Source organism: Dryobates pubescens, chromosome 10, assembly GCF_014839835.1.
Source record: "Dryobates pubescens isolate bDryPub1 chromosome 10, bDryPub1.pri, whole genome shotgun sequence".
In the NCBI taxonomy this organism is placed as follows: Eukaryota; Metazoa; Chordata; class Aves; order Piciformes; family Picidae; genus Dryobates; species Dryobates pubescens.
Genome location: NC_071621.1, coordinates 28270078 through 28288519, shown reverse-complemented (window position 1 = coordinate 28288519; position 18442 = coordinate 28270078). Strand labels below are relative to the sequence as shown.

The 18442-nt window shown below is 39.7% G+C and overlaps 1 protein-coding gene across 2 annotated transcripts in view; it reads right to left on the bottom strand.

The window, feature by feature from the left end:
- GUCY1A2 (guanylate cyclase 1 soluble subunit alpha 2) overlaps positions 1 to 18442 on the bottom strand; it is a 155553-nt gene that overhangs the window by 12370 nt on the left and 124741 nt on the right. The window contains exon 7 of one of the 2 annotated variants that reach the window (XM_054164504.1): positions 395 to 549. The exons of the other annotated variant lie outside the window; for it this stretch is intronic. Within the exon in view, the coding sequence (XP_054020479.1) occupies positions 395 to 549 (155 nt within the window). The remainder of the gene's footprint in view (positions 1 to 394; positions 550 to 18442) is intronic. 2 annotated transcript variants of the gene reach the window in all.

The window sequence follows — 18442 nt, the reverse complement described above, 5'->3', positions numbered from 1 at the left end:
TCTTTTAAATCTCAGCTTTACTGGGAAAAATTAAAGATTTTCTTCAGAGCCAATGGGAATATCCTTCTCTCCCTGAACTCCCTAGTGGGCAGAACCCAAATCCTTAGCTTAAAGCTGCAATAGTGCATGAAATTATGGTGGTCTGGGAGGCATCTCTCACTTCTGTTACCCATTATTTTAGGCATAAATGGTTGGCTTCCTTGCCTCCACTGACTTCTCTGCACATTCTGATGCAAACTGCAAACAAAAGCCTGACAGTTCCATGCAACACCTCTCTCCATTTGCCCTGGTGTGCTTTCTGTTGAAGTGCATGTGTTGAGGACAGAGCATGTTACAAGCTCAAACTCAGGGGAGGCTGAAATAAAAAGTGTATGAAAAGGCTAAGAGGACTTACTGGTATGTGGTTGGACTGACATTGATGCGACGTGGGTGACTTCCTGACTCAAACTTGCTTGCAAGGGTGACATTGTTCCCAAAGAGACAATAACGTGGCATTCTTACACCAACAACTCCAGCCAGCACTGATCCTGAGTGAATGCCTATCCTCATCTGGAAAAACATGAGATCCATGTCAGTCTGTCTCTCTTGTGCATGGCAATGTCATTAGCCCTTATTTGCGAGCCATTCATAGCAACCCTCTCAGAGAAATAACCAAAGAAGGCTGAAGAGCAAGAGAACAGACTCTCTCTCTCTGAAAAAAGAACAAACACATGATTATCTTTTTAGTAAAACATGCACATTTGCTGTAGACTGTGAGAGTCAAAACAGGAATCATGAACAGAATAGGATGGGATCATCAAGGGTTACTGCAGTATCATCCATCTAATTGCGCAAGCTGATACATTACAGAGGCTTATTTTTGCAAGCACTTCTAACACAGGCTTGAAAGTAAGACCTAAATTTTCCCAAACTGGCAAGAAGAGCAGTAACATGAAGTGAATGAATAAGATACTTTTATATTCTTCATGGTTTTTTTTCTTCCAAACTCCTCAAGGTCCAAGGTCCTTCTTGCTTGGTGAGACTGAGGGATACTGCAATGGTGAAAATGCTGAACATCAAGACACCAGTGTCTTTAAAAATAAATGTATCTTCCTCAAAACAAGGGAAAATACATCCCAAGCAAATTAAAAAAGCACCTGTGTCTATTTTAACAATTATCCCCTGAGACTATGAGATGTGGTGACTGCATTTACCTGTAAAGCTTGGAGTTACCATCCAACCTTCTTTCAGTGAACGATAAAACAAAGAGATTTATTGTGCACACATTTTACCAACCAATTGTGTTTATCAAGAAAATAACTTTTACTAATAGGAAAGCCCCTTGTTAACTTTGTAGCATTAAAAAAATTAAAAGGAGTTATTTATATCTTCTGAGGATGCTAATAGTAACTGGACTGCTGCATAACCTGAGATAATGTGAAGGAGATAAACAGCAGGTACTAAAATAGAGGGTCTGATGGAGTCTGAATGAGTGACTTAACTAACACCATCCTCAATATGGTCCTCTGACTTTTCCTCACCTTTTGTTACAATATTCCCCTCCATGTCCACTAAGGAGTCATAGACAATGTCTGCTAGACATTAAGTACATGTGTAACCTAAGAATATGTTCTGCATTCAGTGTGTTGCACAAACCATTCTCACAGGCAACATAGAACCTTCAATCTTCACAATAATCTTGTTAATTACAGACTAGATTTTTTTTCTTCTTCTTTTTTTTTGTTGTTTAAATTATAATCTGTGACTAAATAGCTCTCAAATTTAACTAAGCTTTTAAACCTTTACTACAGTGTGGAAGGAACCCACTGAAACCCTTAAAATACTCCATCCTACGGGGCTGGGAAGCATCCTCAAACTTGCTTTGACTGTGAACATCTGCGCAAACCCATCACACCCACATCATTTTGGTTGCCTTCTGGGGCATGAAGTTTTCCTGCTTTTGCCAAAAAAATGCATTTAAACTCCTTTGTTCATTTCCAGCGAGGAGAAGTGTTCCAGCAGTCACAAAGTGAGAAAACAGCCCTGCTGCGTGTTCGTGAGGTCAGTACCTGCCCTCAGGAAAAGATTACGAGCAGAAAGTCTTGCTCACACAACAGCAAGTATGCTGTCAGCTTTCAATAAATAATAAAGATCTTATTGACAATGCCTTGGTCTTCTGAGATGGGAGAAGGATTTAGTGCAAAACTTCAACAAAAGAGCTAATGCTACCCATTTGTTTCACTACCACTCTGCACGTTTAAAAATCACACAAGAACTGCTTGCTGTGACCTCTTCCAGGATACATTCACACACATGTGAAGGCTACATTGAAACCATATGAGAAATCACTAACTTTGTTGTGCTGTTTGAATGTGGAAATAAGGTAAACATTAGAGTGGAAGAAAAACCCAGCAGTAAAGAATGTGCTGAGAAAATAAAATTTACTTTTGCAATATATGCAGTGCAGGCTAAAGTTGGCAGTACTATTTTTACTCTTGCAGTGCTTCCTTTTACACGTCCACATCATTTTGTTTTATTGCATTCAGTGCTTCAGTGACAGGGGACTCCCAAAGGTTTCCCAAAGTCTCAGAAGCAAAACGTTAGGTTCTTTTGAAGAACTGAAACCTCACTCAGAGAGTCAATGTTTTCAAGATCTTTTCTCACGATGGTCTCAAAAAGGCACTGAGGAAATGGCCTGTGTGGTTATGACTTTCTGCATGAGCCAAAGAAAACAGATGTTACACTGACAGTTCTGCTGAAAAAAAAAAATAAATACAAGTTGACATATCACCATTAATACAAAATATTTTCCTATGCATGGTCAGATGAATGAAGCTAAAGCCATGCCAACTTTCATGGAAAAACTGTGTGTCAATTTACTGAGGAGTACAGAGTTTCTGTGAAATTCTTGACTTTTAGAAGAGATGAGACAGAAGAAGAAAGGAAACAGCTTTTTTTTTCTTATTATTTAGTATGTAAAGAGATTTAAAATCCCCTTGATTTGGCTGAAAAAAACCCCCAACAAACCCAAAACAACAAACGAAGAAAATGTCACATCCAGTTATTAGGTACAAGATACCTGCTGGAGCACACCAACTGCTCACAGTAACACGGCAGCGAAAGAAAATCTGCCTAGAGAAATTGACTTAGAACAACAATAGCAGTTATATAATGTATAGTGATGATTACCAAGCTGAGTTATATATGCAGCCCTTATTAGTGCTTTCTCAGAAGTTAACATTAAAGATTATGAATAACATATGAAAAATGCAAATTAGCTGGCAACACTAGGATGCATTATTTTCATAGAATCATAGAATCAATAAGGTTGGAAAAGACCTCAAAGATCATCAAGTCCAACCTGTCACCCAAGACCCCATGACTACTAAACCATGGCTTCAAGTGTCACATCAGAGAGGGACCTGGGGGTGCTGAATGACAGCCACCTAAACATGAGCCAGCAGTGTGCCCAGGTGGCCAAGAAGGCCAATGGCATCCTGGTCTGCATTAGGAATAGTGTGGCCAGCAGAAGCAGGGAAGTCATTGTGTCCCTGTACTCTGCACTGGTTAGGCCACACCTTGAGTGCTGCGTCCAGTTCTGGGCCCCTCAGTTTAAGAAGGACATTGAGACACTTGAACGTGTCCAGAGAAGGGCAATGAGGCTGGGGCGAGAGTTTTTAGCCATTGGAATGTGCTGTCCAGGGAGGTGGTGGAGTCACCGTCCCTGGAGGTGTTCAAGAGGGGATTGGACGTGGCACTTGGTGCCATGGTTTAGCCATGAGGTCTGTGGTGACAGATTGGACTCGATCCAATCCCTTTTTGAACACCTCCAAGAACAGTGACTCCACCACCTCTCTGGGCAGCCCATTCCAATGGCTAACAGCTCTCTCTGTGAAGAGAGAATTGTCTATCAATCATAACTCTATATATTTATGTTCTTTAATACATGTGCAATATACATTATACTAACTATCTTATACTTAAATTGAGCATTTTAAATAAAATGTATGCTCCTCATTTGTGCCAACTGCTCTTTTGTCTGTCCTAAATTACTTGGTTAATGATAAAAGGGAAACAAACATGTAGGTGAGACAGAATGTTCAGAGGCATTATGTGTAGAAATGGAAAGACCACAAAGAGAAGACAGCCATGAAAACACAAACAAACAAACAACACCAAAAACCCCAAACCCACACAAACAGAAAATACCAGACCCTGTATTTACAGAACAGTGAAGAGATGGAAAAAAGGAAAAATCTTTTTCTGAAGAAGAATGCTGGAAGATGCAATTCAGAATGAAATATGAACAGGTGTGGAAAAGAGCTGTGACTCAGAAAAAGAACAACTTTAATTGTCTGCAATGGAAAAATGTAGAGTGGAAAATGATAGGAAGAAGAAGCACTAATTAATCTGATTTTTGTAGCAACTGTGCAAATAGCAAGGTGGAGAAAAGCTGGTAGTGATAGTCAGAAGTGTGTTAGAAAAGCAGCCTGCATTGATCAATGAAGGATGAGAGGAAAGACATAGGTATGTGGAAAGGAAAAGAAGCTTCCAAAAATGTTAAAGGAATTAGAGCAGTATTTGGATATTGCCTACAGGATAAGGCATGGGGAGTTGAAATGGCTTATACCTGAATGACAGGAAGGACACTGAGTCAGTTTAACAGTGATAGATGAAGATGGTTCATAAGGAAGGATAAGGATCACTGGAGCTATTGTCATCCTCTTATGGGGAAACGTGTCACCAGTGATATAGATGAGAACTGATAGTCCAGATAGGAGAGAAGAAAGTCAGTAATAGACATGAACAAGGATGATCAACATAAAAATGTTTTGCTTTTTTCTGAATGTTCTGTTAATGTGTTTTTCTGCTGTACTGAATCATGACAAGACATGATTTTCTTTTTTAGAAGTAAAAGTGTCAAGCTTTCTTTTAATTGGTTTTGGGTTTATTTTGTTTTGGTTTTACCTGCAGGGCAGTTTCCATCACTCCCAATAGCCCCAATGCATTCTTAGGTACCATACTGAGCTATAGTACCATACTGCACTCTTCCATCAAAACAAAGCCTCTTCCAAGAGAGATTAAAATAAATGCATTGAAAACTGTCAGTGTGATTCTGCCACTTTACTCTGGTGAGACCACACCTGGAGTACTGCATCTAGGTCTGGAGCCCTCAATATAGGAAGATCATGGACCTGATGGAGCGGATCCAGAGGAGGGCCATGAAAATGACCGGGGGGTTGGAGCACCTCTGCTGTTAAGACAGGCTGAGGGAGCTGGGGTTGTCAGCCTGAAGAAGAGGAGGCTCCAGGGAGACCTAATAGCAGCCTTCCAGTATCTGAAGGGGGCATACAAGAAGGATAGAGGGAGACTGTTTACAAAGGCCTGTAGTGATAGGACAAGGGGCAATGGCTTTAAACTACAGAAGAGTAGATTTAGATTGGATGTTAGGAACAGGTTTTTTACTATGAGGGTGGTGGAACACTGGAACAGGTTGCCCAGGGAGGTGGTTGATGCCCCAGCCCAGGAGATATTCAAAGTGAGGCTCGACAGGGCTCTGGGCAACCTGATCCAGTTGAGGATGCTCCTGCTGACTGCAGAGGGGGTTGGACTAGATGACCTTTGGAGGTCCTTTCCAACCCAGACCATTCTATGATTCTATGAATGTGTATATACTCATTTTACAATAAAGAGGCAAAAATATTTTATAAAGAGTAAAGGATTACAATGGCATACCTGAAGTAAATGGCACACTTGTTAAGTTATTCCCTAACACATTTTTCTGTTAATCAGTACATCCACAATAGGAAAATACAGTAGATTGCTTTATGTTCAAAGGTCATGATGTTTTTCTCCTTTGAAACCCTGTTGAAAAACTTACTCTTTTTTCCCTATTCTTTTTTCCCTCCTCCACATCATCTGTCTAGAAAAAAAAATGACCCTTTGACATTAAAATGCAAGTGGAAAGGTACCATTCTACAGTCTGAGAAGTAGTACTTGTCTCCTCAAGAACATTGTATTAAACCTCATCAAAACTAAGATTTCTTGACCAACATACGTACACATGTTGATGACCAATGGAATACAATAAAATCCCTGTTTCACTTCACTCAAAACTTGGACATTGCATTACAAGGTTTAAAAAATAATTCCTTTCTTAATTAGCTCACAAAACAATGGTTTGAGCTGTAATGATTCCTGAAAGGAAAATTAACTGGGTTTATATTTATCCATCAAGTGCTCTGCGATCTCAGTTAAGGGCTTACAAACCTACTTTTTCAAGCATAACCTGTGCTTAATTCCAAAGAAGAGAAGGTGATGTCAGAGACATCTTTCCTGATAGGTGACATAATGAAGAATTGCACAAGGACATGACAGTGAAGAATAATTTCTCAGCTGAAAATGAAAGGCTCTTTGTGGACAGTACTAAAAGGCAGAATAAGAAAAAGAAGAGCTTTTCGGTACCTATCTTTTCGTATGCCAGTAAAGAGTAGTTAATATTATAACATGCTATCGGACTTTCCAATTCAAACCAAAGGTACATGTAACCTGTCTTCTGATAAGCAGAGGGCAAAAAATACATGATCATTTCCAAAATTCTCCCTCTGAAACCAGTAATTTTTAGTTCAGGGATTTCCTGAGTCAGAAGAAAATGTTTTTCATAGAGGAAAGGTGTTTGTTGTTCACAGTTCCTCCTCGAATATGAACTACGATAATACATACTTCCTACCACACACAGAGAGAAAAGGACTTTAATAAACAGTTCTCACACTCTGAAAAACATACTCCCATGCCAGAAAGAGAATTCTCAGATTGTCTCACAGGTTAACTGCATCCAGAAGGACTCAAAATTAATTTTCACAGAACTGCCTGCCTTGCACAGACACTGAGCTGAGGGCAGGCTGGGAAGTAGGTGACACAGTTTGGAAAGTAACCACAGGCAGAAATAATAACCCACTCAGCCAGCCTGGAGCATTTCAAGTCTTAATAATGTGACTGACTGGCAGCTGCTCAAGTCTTTGTGTGAAGCTGGTAGCAGAACTCGGGGCTGACAGCTCTAAGGAAATACTTCCAAGCACGTGGGTGTCCCAAGCCAGTAAAACATTTAAATACAGTAGGAAATGTTCCGCTGGATCAGGATGTTCAACGTCAATTTCAATAACGTACATGGATATCTGTACACTACAACTTCTCAGACAAATAAAGAAATCCTCACTTTCTGCCCTAACATACTGAGTGATACTCTGTGTTTCAGTAAGGACCCTCTCCCTTCTGTCCTTGTGTCTTGGCTATTAGTCTGTGATGAGCTGCCAGATCCTTTCAGACCGAACGTGCTGAATTCTGTAAGCTCTGATCTGCTCTAACATTCTGTAGCAGCTTCTACAGTGGTGCTGCCTCTACATCACAACATAAGTCTTACAAAGGGACATTTATTTGTAAAATAGATTCACACCAAATAGACTCCACAGAGCTCAAAGGTCTAAAATCAGGGCCACACACTGGTGCGTCAATGTGCCTTTGTGCTCCTTCAAAAAAAACTGCAAGTTGACAGGACTGACAGCTATGCCCTGACATATGCTTTATTGTGTGGGTTATCCATATTCTTAGATAGATTTATAAATATCACAGTGTCTTTCTGGAAAGGGACATATGACAGCACCACTCACTACAGAATTGTTGCCAAGGAACAGACCTGCTCAGAGGAAAATTTAGATCACTTTGAATTTCACAAGGTGTTCTACCAAACTAAACTACAGGATATATTTCCCCCATACTTGAACAACACTTAAAACAATTAGTTTTTATCTAATGAGAATTTCCCAGATTTCTTACTCATAGACTTGGAATTATTCAAGCCATTTGAAGCAAAAGTCACAGAAAATTATACAAAGACAAAGAAAAATATAGTAATTAACAAAGATTTAATTACTTGAGAACAGCAAACCCATTTTAAATAGTTATTTGATAAAGCAATCACGGTTTGTGTAAAAGACATAGAATGAAATTATAACCAATGTGATGCACATTACATACATCCATCTCTGGATTATGGTCCTGGCAAACTGTCTTATCTAGTGCATATGGAACAAGAAGCACATGACTCTCAAGAGGTGAGCTCAGCTGGTGGACATCGCCCTCTCAGAAGCAGCTCAGCTTTGATTTCCACCTGGCAGAAATCTCTGTCCTCTGTGCTCACCAGAATGGATGTGGCAAGCCAGACAGTACTCCCATGAAAACCCCCATCCAGGTCTCAGGCTTCAGGAAGTGGCAGAGCCTTTCAGTGGTAACAGGTAGTGAGAACATCTGTGTGCAGTGAAAAGGTGGATTCTCTGCTCAGCTGGGTGGTAGAGCTGCGAGAGGGAGTAGGAAGGCTAACGAGCATCAGAAAGGCTTAGCAAGAGATAGATTGGTGGAGCCACACTATGCCCTCCCTGAGACAGAAAAGGGAGCACCCATCAAGATCAAGGGGACCCTGAATCCTCTTCCCACCAAGGCGAACAGAGCAGCTTAAGCTAGTGAATGGAGGCAAGTCCACACTCTGGATGGCAGGCAAAAGCCCTCCTTACACACTTTGCTTCTCAGGTCCCTCTGTACCACAGGTATGAGGCTCTGTATGTGGATGTGGAGGACAGTCCACGTACACTAGAGGTCTCACCAAGGTCAGAAAGGCTTACCCTCTGTAAGGTGACCTCATAGAAGAAAAGAAGGGGCACAACTGTAGGGAGCTTCCTTCTGAAGGCAACAGAGGGTCCAATATATTGACAGATCCTCCTTTCAGGGAAGTCTGCTGTCTCCTTTAGGCCTGGGTTAAAGACATCACTAGGAAACTCCCTCACTTAGTATGTTGTTTCAAGTGGGTGGAGATGAAGCTGCAACTCCTAGTCCAAGAGAAATCCAAAAAGACTTCAGGGCCTTAGGATGGTTCGTGAGAGAATCTGGGGCACTGGCTATTTTATACTCTTCTTCCAGTTGCAGGCAGTGACACTGGAAGAAACAGACAGCTCCAGTCTGTTAATACGTGGTTCCACAGCTGTTGTCACTGCCACAATTCTGGGCTTTTTGATAATGAGATGGCTTACACAGCACCAGGGTTGCTGGCATCAGATGGGATTTGCCTTTCTCAAAGGGGGCAGAGGGTCTTTGTTACTCGTAGAGCCGCTGAACAGAAGCATAAGTCCTAAATCCTTCCCCTAAGATTCCAAAGAAGAGATGCTAATGTGCTTCTTCATTAGCTGATTCTACCTCACCAATGAAATATTGCATTTCATTCCTGATATAGCATTTAATCAAAATATTTTTTTATTGTTTTCTTTGAACAGTAATTTTCTCAGCAGGAATTTAATTACTCTGTGAATCTGTGTGTTCAGGCACTTAAAAAAGGAGCTAATCATTCAAGCAAGCCCACATAGCAGTGGAGGATATTTCTCCACTGAAATCCAAAAAAGAAAAAAAAAAAACACCACCATCAGAAAGTTCTGTTTGATCCTGAGTGTAGGAGGACATCTTTGTCTCACAGTGCCATCATATGACATATACTGAATAGATTGGGTGAAAATTTAACAAGGCTAAATGACACATGCTCAAAATATTTAAGGGAACAAGAAAAAACTGCTAAAAAAAGAGTTGGGCATAAGGGTTTTAACCTTAAGAAAGAGTCTTCAATACTTTTGCTAATTTAGTCATTTAAAGTTGATTTCATCTAATTTCAACCACACAGAAGTCAGGCAACTCATTGAAGTTAGATAACTAGACTTTTCTAAACCAAGGAGGTAAATAACCTCAAGGCAGCAATTCTGTGTGTTCCAAAACTAGCACCTAGGAAGGACTGGGTCAATCACTCCTGAAGGTATATCACTCTCTGGGTGGAAATTTAATGGTACATTTAGTCTAGACACCTCATGCATAGACAACTAAAGATAGATGAGATGAATCCAACCCTCAGAATGGCAAAGTTGAAACACTTTCATCTTTTTTTTTTTTTGCTTAAAATGAGTTATACTTCTATGCATAAATGATCAAAGAAACAGGTGTTGATGGATAGGACCCCATCAGAAAAATCATTCTGTTTGTAGAACAGCAGAAATTTCTTCAAACAGTTCAACATAATGGTCTTTGAATCTAGCCTGCAATCTTTGAAATTGTAAAATGAAATGACCTTTCAATGGAAAAGGCATGCTTCATCCATTGATCATAGTATGTGCTCTTATACCCAAGTGGAATCGATGTATATTTGCTTTGGGAAAAGCTTGGCAGTAATCAACAAGAATCTGCTGCAGAAACAGCTTTAAAATCTACAGAAACCATTGATGTATAAGATTCTTGCAGGTGTACTATTGGAAGCAACCTTATCTAGCATATGTAAAATAATGATGTAATTGTATTAAGATTCTTCCCAAAGGCATCTAAGAAACCTAAATTACTCACTATGTCATTTAAGCCTTTACCACTGCAAAGTGTTTGAATACTTTTGGCACAAAGAGGAGACACATATTAAGTGCGCAGTTTCTACTGGATGCCCCAGATTCTTGCAATCAGCACCAAGGCAAACATGAAGAAGATTAAAAATTGATTAAGCTCCCTCCTCCATATGGACACAGTAGACATGACAAGAAAATCAATGGGTTTTGCAAATATGCCTCAACCTAAGTTGAGAAAAGTTGAGAGACTGTTTCTTTTAGCACTTCTCAATCTAACAAACAATATATCCAACTAAGTACAGGTAAGTACCAGAAACAAGTCAACATATGTTTTCTTTTGAAAGACAGTAAGGCAAGGAATGACTACATGGAAAGATAAAAGGCTAAGAATATTCCAGTTAAGATAAAATGACAGTGATGCTGTGTTTCTTTGCACAGTGTGGCCAGCAGGAGCAGAGAGGTGATTCTACCCCATACTCAGCACTGGTTAGGCCACACCTTGAGGACTGTGTCTGGGCCCCTCAGTTCAGGAAAGATGCTGACTTGCTGGAACGTGTCCAGAGAAGGGCAACAAAGCTGGTGAGGGGTTTGGAGCACAAGCCCTATGAGGAGAGGCTGAGGGAGCTGGGGTTGCTTAGCCTGGAGAAAAGGAGGACCTTATTGCTGTCTACAACTACCTGAAGGGAGGTGGTAGCCAGGTGGGGGTTGGTCTCTTTTCCCAGGCAACCAGCAGCAGAACAAGAGGACACAGTCTCAAGCTGCACCAGGGACAGGTTTAGGCTGGATGTTAGGAAGAAGTTCTTCAGAGAAAGAGAGACTGGCCATTGGAATGGGCTGCCCAGGGTGGTGGTGAAGTCACCATCACTGGAGGTGTTTAGGAAGAGACTGGATGGGGTGCTTGGTGCCATGGTTTAGTTTATTAGGTGATGTTGGATGATAGATTTGACTTGATGATCTCAAAGGTCTCTTCTAACCTGGTTAATTCTAAGATTCTAAGGTTCATTCTTAATTTCAATTTCCATAGACTTAATGCAAGACAATATAAAAGCTTGATGAGCAAAATGATTTTTGCATAATTGACCTTCCTTTTAGTCCTGGAGGATGTACCCACATCTGACAGGCAATGATTAGCCTAAGAGGTAATGGCAATAGCATATAAAAAGAAGAGAGGCTCTGTGATTACATAGATTCTATAAACTGGAGTCTAAGACTTTACCTTGGCTATAACAGGGAAGGGGTTTAACAACTCCTTAGTGGCCTTTATTCTTCACCACCATAGTGCTTCAGAATTATGAAGTGAAAGTGAATTCCCTCCTCAGTGAAATCGAAACACACGTTTGCATACAATGATTTTATGGAAGTCTTTCAGACAGGCAAATTCACTGAGTTGAGATAAACTACACACAACAAAGGGAATGAGCATGAAGAGAAACAACGTGCTGTTTTGTACTGAAGACTTTAGCAAAGCATTCACAGATTCTCATGATTCATGAATAACCAGCACTTCAGGAAATCAATCAAACTTTCCTGACACCACAAAACAAGTATAACAAAATCTAGCATCGGGAGTATTCTATATAGCTCTGATACTTTCACTGTAAATCTAGGTTAAAAAAGGCATTTGCAAACAAAATGGCTAATGAAATCAATGAAACATCACTCTAACTCATGAAAATGTAGTACTTTCCATTCCTATATTTAAGCTGCAAATCTGCAAGCAGTATTTGATGATTATGTCATGTCAGATGTGCCAGGAATGGAAATGAGATACTATTTTACTGTTTGTTCCAAAGGCTTCAGATAAAATTGTTAACTGCAATGTAATTTTAAGCATCTTTAGTATAAATGTGAATGTTGTGATGTTTTCATGGCTATGAAGATTTCAACCTTATTTTCAAAGCAATTAGTAAATGAAGACCTGATTATGTCAAGAACATGACAAAATCCAAAAATAGCGAGACAAATTGCTCTCAGATGAAGGCAAATCACTTATGGGAAGGAAAAACTTCAGTGTTCAGTGTAACTGTTTTCCTTCACTAGATTCAGTGATCTTTTCCTCTATGTCTCAGACTCATCAGAGACAGCACAGGAACACATGCATCTGTTTTTAGCTTGTGCACTCTGTAAAAAACCCCACAATCAGAACACACATATTATAGCAATTTCTTTTATATATATAGGATAGGATAGGGTAGGATAGGATAGGATAGGATAGGATAGGATAGGATAGGATAGGATAGGATAGGATAGGATAGACCGAATAAACCAGGTTGGAAGACACCTGCAAGATCATCGCGTCCAATCCATCATCCAACACTATCTAATGAACTAAACCATGCAACCAAACACCCTATCAAGTCTCCTCCTAAACACCTCCAATGATGGTGACTCCACCACCTCCCCAGGCAGCACATTCCAATGGGTAATCACTCTCTCTGTGAAGAATTTCTTCCTAACATCCAGTCTGAGCCTCCTCTGGCACATCTTGAGACTGTGTCCTCTTGTTCTGCATTTTGCAAATATAAAACTTCAAACATATTGATAAGCACAGTCAAGATTACCTCTGGCCATCTTCACAAGCTTCTGTCAAGTAATGAATTCTTCTATCATCCACAAACATATGCACACACAAATAAAAACATATTTTTGCTCTTATTTGTATGGGTGAGAAAGGCCATAAAAAAAAGAAGAAACCTTAAGCCTCAATTATCCTTGCACTCTGTCTTAAAAATCAGCAGACCAATTGAGCACTAATTTAGTTTTGGATGCAGAAGCAGGTGATAGTATGGAATACCCATAACCTCATTGTTTGTCACTGCTGCCCAGCCAACCTTTAATGATGCTAATTGAGTGCATTTGGCAGCTGAAGGACACAGATGTCTAGGCTTAGATTTTGCTTATTCAGCACTATCATTACTTGCTCTTTCCTGATGTTGCTTTTGGCAGATTGTACTTTGTTTCGAATTTCAGTCAACTTTTTTCTCCCAAAGCCACCCTCATGGTTCAGCCTAGGCTGACAAGAGCTATTAATTCTGTTACCTTTACTCCTTTCCTCCCAAATGTATGTAAGATGTGTTTTCATGGAAAATGTGTGTACTATATTTTCCATAACCTATGTACATGTCATATATGTAGCTTGTGTAATGGAAAAGCAAAAGTAAATGATACACTTTTTCCTTCTACAAAGAAGAATGATCAACTCAACAATCCTTCTCCTTTAAATTGTTAACCAAAAATAAAAGATATTTACCTGGAATAAGTTGCCCAGAGAAGCTGTGGAATCTCCTTCTCTGGAGACTTTCAAAACCCGCTTGGATGGGCTCCTGTGTGCCCTGCCCTAGGTGATCCTGCTTTGGCAGGGTGGTTGGACTGGATGATCTCTGCTGGTCCCTTTCAAGCCCTAACATTCTGTGAGTCTGTGATTATGTCATCAGGTTATATATAATCAAGTCAATGTGAGAAAAGCTGAAAGAAGAAGCAACCATTCAAATCACCTGAAACACAAGAGTTATCCCCAGAACAGAAAAACAGAGGAAAAAAGAATGAGTGGAAAGTGGCCTTTACATTAATGGGTTTATTAAAGTGAACATTAAAACATACAACATTAATATGGACTGGTTTTGTAAGACTGCATTTATTTAGGTCATCTGTGGAGTGTGTGCAGTCAAGACAAGCAAATGAATTAGCTACCAGCCTCACTAATAAAGATAATAGTTCCTTTAAAATAAAGAAATAACCCAAAAAATGACACTGAAAAGCTCAAGATAACATTATGGTTGATATTATGGCTTCATAAATTAAGAGAAAACATCTGGAGAGAAAGAAATTGTCAGACATTTCAGAGATTCTGGCTGTGGTTTTGTGAAGGTTAAATCACATCAATTTCCTAATTTTTACTTGTATTTAACTTCAGCTGAAATTAGTGGATAAATGAAATAAAGCAGACTAAACACACCTGAACTTCATCTCACTTGTACTTGTGCCTGGTCTACAAAAATAAATGATGACGAATGTTATTTACTGTGTTCATTGATCTGCAATAGACAACACACACTTGAAGTTAAAAAAAATCACACAAACTGAATGCATCTGGAAATGAATTCTAAACTAAAAACCACACAATTAATGAGAGAAAATGGTAAAACTCTGTGCAGGGTCTCCTGAGTAAAGACCAAAATGGACTTGAGTTAACATGCAGTCTGGACACATAAAAAAAGTAATCTGGGGCTATGAACATTATATGACACTCTAAGTAGTTCCTTCCTACAGAAATCTAGTTCAAATGTACAAAGAATATTAAGTTAAAATCAAGGTACTGTCAACAGGGGTGAAAAGACCAACAATCCATTCAGATGCTTGAAAGGATTTGTTTTAGGGAGAAAACTAAAACCCCCATAAATATTCACAGCTTGTCTAAGTATTACTCAGTAGGGAGAATATGATAATTATCTACAAATACCTACAAAGTGTTAATGTCAAAGAGGAAGATATGGCAGATGGGGACACAGCTAGAAATAATTAAATGGAAATGAAGACAGATGAATATCCAGCTTCCCCAGGCCCAAACAGACTACACTGACAGCAACAGACTCCTGAGTTAACTGTGTTAAGCAGTATCATAGAAGCCTTTTTTCTAAGGCACTTGTAAAACACATGAAAAAACATTGTAAGTTGTTAGGAGGATGGACAAGATGCACTAATACAGGTATGCCTTTTGAATTCTAACATTAGACTGCATTTGACATTGTAAGTTGTCAGGAGGATGGACAAGGTGCACTAATACAGGTATGCCTTTTGAATTCTAACATTAGACTGCATTTTACATTGTAAGTTGTCAGGAGGATGGACAAGGTGCACTAATACAGGTATGCCTTTTGAATTCTAACATTAGACTACATTTAACATTGCAAGTTGTCAGGAGGATGGGCAAGATGCACTAATATAGGTATGCCTTTTTAATTCTAACATTAGACTGCATTTAACATTGCAAGTTGTCAGGAGGATGGGCAAGGTGCACTAATACAGGTATGCCTTTTGAATTCTAACATTAGACTGCATTTAACATTGCAAGTTGTCAGGAGGATGGGCAAGATGCACTAATACAGGTATGCCTTTTTAATTCTAACATTAGACTGCATTTAACATTGCAAGTTGTCAGGAGGATGGGCAAGGTGCACTAATACAGGTATGCCTTTTGAATTCTAACATTAGACTACATTTAACATTGCAAGTTGTCAGGAGGATGGGCAAGATGCACTAATACAGGTATGCCTTTTTAATTCTAACATTAGACTGCATTTAACATTGCAAGTTGTCAGGAGGATGGGCAAGGTGCACTAATACAGGTATGCCTTTAATTCTAACATTATACTGCATTTAAGGACAGCTAATGAGAAAGTGATGATACATTTGAATGACTGCTGAAAAGTCTGTCTTCCTTAATAACAGACAGGGTAGGAGAAATAATTTTTACAGCCCTGAAACCACTTAAAGAAACAGAATTTTGAACTGCAGTTTTAAATTAAGTTTTTTAACTTCTTTTTTTTAAATAATAACATCATGATCTCTGTCTAACAACACACTTTGCTGTATGGAGTGCATTGCACACACAGCAGATCAGTGCAATTTTGACAGGGAGAAAAAGTAGTATGATGCTTCAGACAGTCATCCTCTAAGAATGTGAGTGCCAGTTCTGTTAACAGAGTGTAATCACACATTGAACTAGTCATGTTATTTTGGCACTGGTCTGTTCCTCATCACAGATGATCACAGTTAAGCTTCATGTGGATAACTAGCAAAACAAACCCTTTCACAGGAAATCCTTTGGCAGTTGTATATTCAGACTCAACGATGATGAGAGAAAGGATCACCTCACTAAAGAGCAGCAACCTCCAAAGTAAAATGAGGCTACACCCTACAGTGGTTTAGAACAAAGAAACAGTGCAGTTTTGAAGCCCGTCCCAGTTGTCCTTGCTTCACTTTACGATGTGGTTTTTCTCTGCATGAGAAAGATGCCGGAAATTAAAGCACTAGCTGTGCTCAGGATGCACACCGATGTCAAGACAGACTCTTAGGGGCACATCAGCGTCCAAATCAACATTTAGTCTTTCAGATCACATGCAATGGAAGTATTTAGTCTGAGGAACAAAATTAGTCCTAGTGAAAACCTCAAAAGGCATTGACCTCAGTGTGAACTTCATCAACCCACCAATCCTTTTCTATTGCACTGTTCAACCTGATGAGCAGGCACACCTATCGGACCACCAGTGACAGGGTCAAGACAGTGAAACTATTACCCAATAAATTAATTAGCATAATTCATTGCCCAGTCAAACCTATGATCATGTGGTCAAAAACGTACTTCCTAAAATTCTAACCAGCAACTGTCATTTTATAACAATAAATATATTGCTAAGCAAAAATGTTATGGCTGTACTGGAACTATTCAGGACTGAAATGTAAAATGAAAACAATGACATCTTTAATTAGAGCGGGAAGGCCCATAAAATTAAGAGATTCTCTTATATAGCAACTCTGCAGATGAACCTGGAATGAAATTATTCAAAACACATTCAAGATTTCTCATTACAAAACTCTTTAATCCCCAAAGCTTCCCACATTAAGGCTTTGGCTTCAAACATTTCAAAGCTGTAGCATGTTAAATTCCAATTACTTCACGAAAGGTAGGCAGTGTGCGTACAAAAGACACCTGCAACAATAGATTGCATTATGGGGTGTCTCAAAGCTCATTATAAAGCAGCTACTACAGTGGACTGTGCCTGATAACTCACCACCTTTTTTTTTCTTCATTTAATCTTACTTAGAAATTGATCTTGGTTGGTAAGCAAATTTAGAGAATCCTGACACACTTCTAACAGTCCCCATGGGAAAGATGAATAATGTTCAGTCTACTTGCTCCACAGACAGCAGTCCCCATTGCAGGAATGTGACATCTCTGAAGTCAATTAATTATTTTCTGTAAAAATAAACAGGGGCTTTCTTCACATCCCCAACAACCCAATCTCAGGTAGCTGAAAATATGTGAATTTGAGCAGAGGGATGCAAATCTCCTTTAAAGTGTACATCTACCTAAAGCATAGAACAGTGCACTTCAAAAAACCATGCAATTCTTTGCAAAATATATTCTGTGTCAACAACAAAGCACACTTTCGTATTCATCAACAGGAGATGCTGCCAAGCAAACACAGGCTCTCCATATCTCTAATTTTTGCCAAATTAGGAAAGGCTATTTTTCTGTTTGAAACATAGAATACATAGAATACATAGAATAAACCAGGTTGGAAGACCTTCAAGATCATCGTGTCCAACCCATCAACCAATCCAACACTACCCAAACAACTAACCCACGGCACCAAGCACCCCATCAAGTCTTCTCCTGAAAACCTCCAGTGATGGCGACTCCACCACCTCCCCAGGCAGCCCATTCCAATGGGCAATCACTCTTTCTGTATAGAACTTTTTCCTAACATCCAGCCTGAACCTCCCCTGGCGCAGCCTGAGACTGTGTCCTCTTGTTCTGGTACTGCTTGCCTGGGAGAAGAGACCAACATCTGTCTGTCTACAACCTCGCTTCAGGTAGTACATCTTTAAAGGTATTACCTGCACTGCGAGTTTCAGTGAGGCATACAGACTCCAAGCTACCTTAAGATAATATAGCCAAAGAAGCACAGCACTGCTCCTGGGTCAGCCCAAGGGGCCACGAGGACTGCTGTTCTGATGCAAACCACCGCAGTTGTCAACACCTATGAAAAACTACCAGACCACTACAAGTGCCATGACACCTTTCCAACTTTACTTGTTTCCAACTAGTTGTGACTCTAGGGCTTCTGAGGTGAAGGATACATACCCTCTGCAGAGCCCCATGTCATATTATACTCTCACTATAGTGTTATGGCTGCTTGAACTAACAGAGGTATGCCTAGAGTAGGTGACTCTACTATTTGCCTCTCAGTTTCTTGCCAGCATATTTCTGATCTTCTTTCTTTGCTGTATTTTTTCAAAGCTATGCAGTGGATGGGTTCCTC